Source organism: Stegastes partitus, unplaced genomic scaffold (assembly GCF_000690725.1).
Source record: "Stegastes partitus isolate 25-593 unplaced genomic scaffold, Stegastes_partitus-1.0.2 Scaffold1764, whole genome shotgun sequence".
NCBI lineage: Eukaryota > Metazoa > Chordata > Actinopteri > Pomacentridae > Stegastes > Stegastes partitus.
In genome coordinates, this window is record NW_007579495.1 from 25,492 (window position 1) to 31,534 (window position 6,043).

General features: G+C 43.1%; 1 protein-coding gene across 1 annotated transcript in view; it reads right to left on the reverse strand.

The window, feature by feature from the left end:
- Positions 1–932: 932 nt before the first annotated feature.
- The window catches only part of sorcs3a (sortilin related VPS10 domain containing receptor 3a), a gene marked incomplete at its 5' end in the record, with an annotated part of 95,461 nt that continues 90,350 nt past the window's right edge, over positions 933–6,043 (reverse strand). Inside the window, one exon of the mRNA XM_008302132.1 lies at positions 933–991. Coding sequence (XP_008300354.1) covers positions 933–991 — 59 coding nt within the window. The remainder of the gene's footprint in view (positions 992–6,043) is intronic.

The following is a 6,043-nucleotide window of genomic DNA, read 5'->3' on the forward strand; positions in this document are numbered from 1 at the left end:
TCACTGGTCGCCACGATCGATCAACTTTTTTCGGTCCGCCTCAGCTTTTGTTCTGACCTCGAATCAGAAAACATCCAAAGGCAAAACGTAATGGTTGCTGTGGACGCGGTTAAAAATGTCTGATTATCTACCGTACATATATGTTTAATGAAAATATAAACATATCGAACACGTCTTCCTTCCGTTTCCACGGCAACGGGAGGGAAGTTAAATCCGCCGACAACGGGTCTACCCGCCGAGTCCTTCCTACGAGACACGATGGATGAAACGGAGCGTAGCAGGAGTCGACTGGGCTCTTTTTGGACGAATGATTAGAAAATAACTATTTACAACACTTGCTTATCTACAACACAGAAATCGTGTCCTCAGTAAGAACATGCACAAGTCAAGGACCTTAGCAAAAACAAAGTTCTTTAAGTAATGTTTTAACACACTTTGAAAAACAGACCATCGTCAGATCCTCCGTCGTCGCCATGGCACTCAGACTACGAGCATGTAGAAAGTAATAATATATACATTTAACAGAACGGATGATAATATTGTACATTTCAATAATATTCCCTGTTTGACTGAAGACGTTATAGTCTATATATAGGCTGAAATGATTCTCAAAGCAAACTCCTTAAGGAAATTTACAGAACTCTTCATCATAGGTTTCCACGAAAGATATTTCACTCTGTAAATGAATGTCGGTATGTAGCTTATACATCCACAAAACCCAGGAAGGTTTGTCAGTAATTACAGCGATCTCATTGAGTAATTAGCTGCATGGATGTTTGCTGAACGAGACATCCATGCAAGTCTGTATAAATGAGGTCCCTTAGAAAACTATTAACATCAGTAGTGTTGAGAATTACAAAACAGAAAAAAGAGAGAAACCCCCGACACTGTGATAACTTCGCTCTGTACACGGACCCACGCTCTCTCCGGCTTCACACGCTGGTACAGTTTGGAATCTCCCTTGTGCTCTCGCAGGCGTTTCCGACTCCCCCTGAGCAGAAAACAGAAGAAAAAAAAACAAGCCGAGAACAGAGTTAGTTCAGCGTCGGCGCTTTAATGCCTGTAAAACAAAAGACGTTCTTTGACATCGACACCTGGCAGCGAATTTCTAATTAAAGACTCTGGAAAGTTTGAAGGCAACTCGTTTTGTTGTGATACCTTTAATTCCGTGTACGTGCTCGGTGACGGTTTTAATTTAGTTCAGAAATGCGCCGTTTCTTTGAGGTTGTGCATCGAGAACTGGTTCCAAAACTGTGATTCTGCTGATCGCTTCCTCACAAGTTCGACTTTACAGTGAACGCTGGTTTGAAAGGCATCTTATTATTATTATTTTTTAAAGTCACAGAAATGCCACTGTTTATCAAAACCATCCATCCATCCATTATCTTCCGCTTATCCGGGGTCGGGTCGCGGGTCCAGCAGGCGGAGCAGGTCATTCCAGACCTCCCTCCCCCCGGCGATGCTTTCCAGCTCTTCCTGGGGGATCCCGAGGCGTTCCCAGGCCAGCCGAGAGATATGATCCCTCCAGCGGGTTCTGGGTCTGCCCCGGGTCTCCTCTCAGGTGGACCTCTAGAGGAAGCCTCTCTGGAGGCATCCGAGCCAGATGTCCAAACCACCTCAACTGGCTCCTTTAGACCTCACTACTCCGAGCTCCCTCCGGATGTCTGAGCTCCTCATCCTATCTCTAAGGCTGAGCCCAGCCACCCTGCGGAGGAAGTTCATTTCGGACGCTTGTATCCACGATCTTGTTCTTTCGGTCACGACCCAAAGCTGGTGACCATAGGTGAGGGTTGGGGCGTAGATGGACTGGTAACTCTTCACCACTACGGTCTGGTACAGCGCCCGCATTACTGCTGACACCACATCGAGCCGCCTGTCCACCTTCGCGTCACTTGTGAACAAGATCCCGAGATACTGGAACTCCCTTACTTGAGGAACCAGACACTGTAAAAAGACGTAGAACCACCAGGTTTCTACTCTTTACCTTGGCTTTGACATGTGGTTTAATTGGGACCAAATCTAAGCTTCCACTTGTGATATATCGTTAAAATCGCTCTATTCTACATGTGCAATTTAAAAAAAATCACCAAAGACAAACCGTTTTCTCCATCGAGAGTCTGTAAAAAACAAAAAGTTCTGAGTTCCAGAGCCGTGGCTGACTCAGCTGCAACCAACAATCACGTGGCAGCAATTTAGGAAGTATGGAAACCGGTTTTAAAAGTAAGTAGTACAATATTTGTAGTATGTGGAGCTACCATGTTTTTCTTCCAGCGTTGGTCACACCAGTGGACAAATGTTGTTTCCATGTTGTCTTAGTTTTTAGATAAAAAAACAAGCCAAGGAGTTACTAACAGACAGGTTTGTGGGTGTACAGTCCAACATTAAAATAGGAAGTTTGTTTTTGTTTAAAAATGCAATTCTGGAGCAACGACCCAAACGTGGACAATTACAAATTAAACTAAGAGACAATTATCTGTTTGTGAGGTTTCTAAATAAAAATGAATGAAAGTTTCGGTCCATTTTTCACCTGATGCAAACTGAAAGCGAACGCGTCGTTACAACACAATCACAGTGTAATTGGGCCGAGCAGATTCCCTCAGAATAATTCTGCGCTCACGATTTATCGAGACAAATGCATTAAACTCACACGACTGCTGGTGAAATCAGCAGCAGGTTTACAGTCAGTGTTTGCAGAACGCTGCTAATTTGAAACACAAGCAGGTGAAACTAGAATCGACTAATGGTGTCATTTGAAATCTAAACTTTGGAACCAGTTCTTGATGCAGAACCCTGACGTCGGCCTCTTGTACTTTGGTTTCTTTCTTATTGGATTCTGAACCATCACAGTGCTCCTTTAATGTTTCCTACAGCTAACAGTTGTTTCTTCATCATTCATTAACCTGTCAGTCATTTTCTCAATTAATCAGTTTCGTTTGAGGAACATTTAGATTTGTGTTCTTCTGATTCATACAACAGTTGTTCTGTTGGTCCAGTCTGGTTCCAACACACTGAAAATGAAGGAAACGCTGCAGATACAGAGAGAAGAGACGATGTGACAGTTAGCATTTGTTGCTAATTTCATTTTAAAAGGACGGTTTCCAGCAGCATCCAGCAGCTGCTGTGATGCTGAAGCTGTGGTTGGATCTACGGTTATTGTTCAGACTGTGACACATTTGTTTTTAATGGTGGAAACTCTGACTACATGCCGGGGCGGTGTGTGTTGTATTAATGCCACTGTATTCCTTAACATGAATTAATAAACACATCTGTCATAGAAGCAACAAACAGCAACAGCTGGACGTTTCCACAGACCGAACCACAGCAGCAGCAGCAGCTCCAGTCTGGACGACGACCGTTTATCTAACCAGAGCTTCACCATCGCAACCAGCAGCTGGGAACTGCTGGAGATCAGTAACGAGCAACAAACGCATCAAGTGTCACATCATCTGAGCTTTGGGCGTCTACAGGTCTTTCTCTAAACTGACGGAGTCGTACAAATGGACCGGACCAACACCAGAAGCGAACATTCTCAAATCAGAGAAAGAAAGCCGAGCTAAGAGTTGAACTTCATGTCCAAAGTTTGACCCCTGATTTGAACCCTGTTGGCCTCCATCTAACCCATCCGACCACCACATCCTGCTCTCCCCATGGACTCTGTTTCTGTCTATTCTCTCTCCTCTACTTTGGTTTAACCGTCCTGCAGTTGGCGTCATAGATCAAAGTTTCTAAAGCCTGGAAACTGAGTCGAGGAGCCGCAGAACTCGGTTTCAATTCAGTCTTCAATAACTCAAGCCACAGGCCGCTCGTGTCGGGGAGCAGAGAGCATTGTTGGAGTTTAGCTAACAAGGGGCACCATGACAAAGACTTCTGTGACGTTTAAGGGCATTTGGTAAAAGCTAGATGTGTTTGAGACAAGCTGGGACCAACTAGGACGGCGTTCATTCGTAACAGAGTCACACATGTGGCCTAAATCTTGCGTCCATTGACTAAAGCAGCAACATCAGGACAGGACAGAAGTGCTCTGAACTCAATTAATGTTAACGGTGATTAGTGGAGAATGCTGCCAATTATAGAACAGAAAGATTATTCAAAATTTACATCGATGACCTCATCTAAGAAATCTGAATATGTCCATGGAGGTATGTAGGGGGACAGCTGTGTACATGTTTCTGTGCTACAACAAGCTACCTGATCGTTAACACCTGACATGGAAGACCTCTGACTACAACAAGGTGTGCTTCCCAAGGCCTTGATTCAAACAAAAACATGTCATAACAACCAGCTTTACCTGTTTTATGTGCCGTTAGTGGTCACAAAGTTCAACTAATGCCAACTCTGATTGCCGCACTCGCACAACGGCAAACTGCACAATCCATTAGAACTAATGGGTTTATAAAGCACAGCGGTTCCGTTCGGTCTGAAGGGGACTAATTAAGGTGATGTGGCGCTACAGCACAAAAAAACAGCTTCACAGATACGGAACATCATCCAGCTGGACTCATAATGGACCTTAAACCTAAAAATGTTTCACCAAACGTCACTCAGAGAAGCAGGTATGGAGGAGATGAAGGTGTTGGATAAAGAAACTGCCTCAAAGACTTTGGATCTTCTAGTGAAGGAACAAGCTGGACGATGTCTGTTTCCTTACGATCACTGCTCACCTCGTTCTTCTGCAGAGCAACACTCGAGCGTGAATGGAGGAAACCTCCAGCTGTGATGAACCTGAGAGCTGCTGCTTGAGGTTTCATGACGTGATGAAGACTGAGAGCTGAAGTGTGTCGGTGCTAAACCCATCTATTAAAGACAATTCTACTTTTACAAAACACTTCTTCTTTCTCTGCTTAGGTTGTGACTCATTCTTCACAAAGTACAAATCTAATCTTTCTGTCTTCTTGGATCTAAAGAGCATCTGTCTTCTTTTTTTTTTGGTTATTAGCACCTCTCAGCTAGATTAGTTCACATTCTGTGCTTTGATTCAGTCGAAGCACTGAAGCACCGATAAAACAGTTGCTTCATCGCGCTGCTAATGGTCAAAAGCTTCACAGGGAAGCGTTAATTTCAGCAGAGAAATTACGCTTCATTTCGACCTGCTGTATTTCCCATTAATGTGGCTGCTGTGTCTCTACGCGTCACGCTAACTTTGCTTTCGTCCCTGCAGATTTCCAAAAAAAGCAGATTTTTACATGAATCATTTTGGTTTTCAGTCTGACGGAAAGGAAACAGAAACAAGAACGGACATTTTGCTCGTGTATTAACAGTCTGGGATACTTTTCCACCTGATCGCTCGTATATTCGTTCACCAGTTTGTTTCTGATTTGACGAGGACGGTCACAGATCGTTTCAGTTTGATTGAGGCCAAACTTATCGGATGCAAAAAAAAAACAACTTATACTTTGTCCAAAGTCACTCCAACACCTGTCCAAAAGGACTTAACTGAAAGTGGAGTTTAGAGATGAATTGCTGAATCAAATGGAGGATGAGATGTTGATGAGAGGAATCCCAGCTGTGGAGCTACAACTGATGAAACTAATTTGTCTGAATTCATTAAAACAAGTCCTTCAAAATAATTCAAAATTTGCCCAAAATCATCCAAACAGTGTCTGAAATTAAACTAATCTGTTTATAACGTCTCAAAAATCCTCTCAAAACGTCTCCTTAAAGAAATAAACCTGCCCAAATTCAGCCAAAGACGTCCAAAATGACCTAAAATTCATCTTTATTTATCAGACATGGAGTCAACAGACAGGACGTTGAATCAAATGGAAGATGACGCTGTGTTTCTGCTCACTGCAACCTGGAACTACGACTAATAACTGGTCCAAAATGACTCAAAACATCACCAAAATCACTTCAAATCTTTCCAATATGTGTCAAAAATGGTCCCAAAATCAACCAAATTCTGCCCCAAATGACTCTGATTTGGACAAAATAACCAAAAATCTGTCCGAATTCACTTAAAACTTGTCCGTATTTATCGGAAGAAGAGCAGAAAGACAGCTGGACGTCCTAAAATGAAATGTCTCAGAAAACTGTTGCTGCAAAG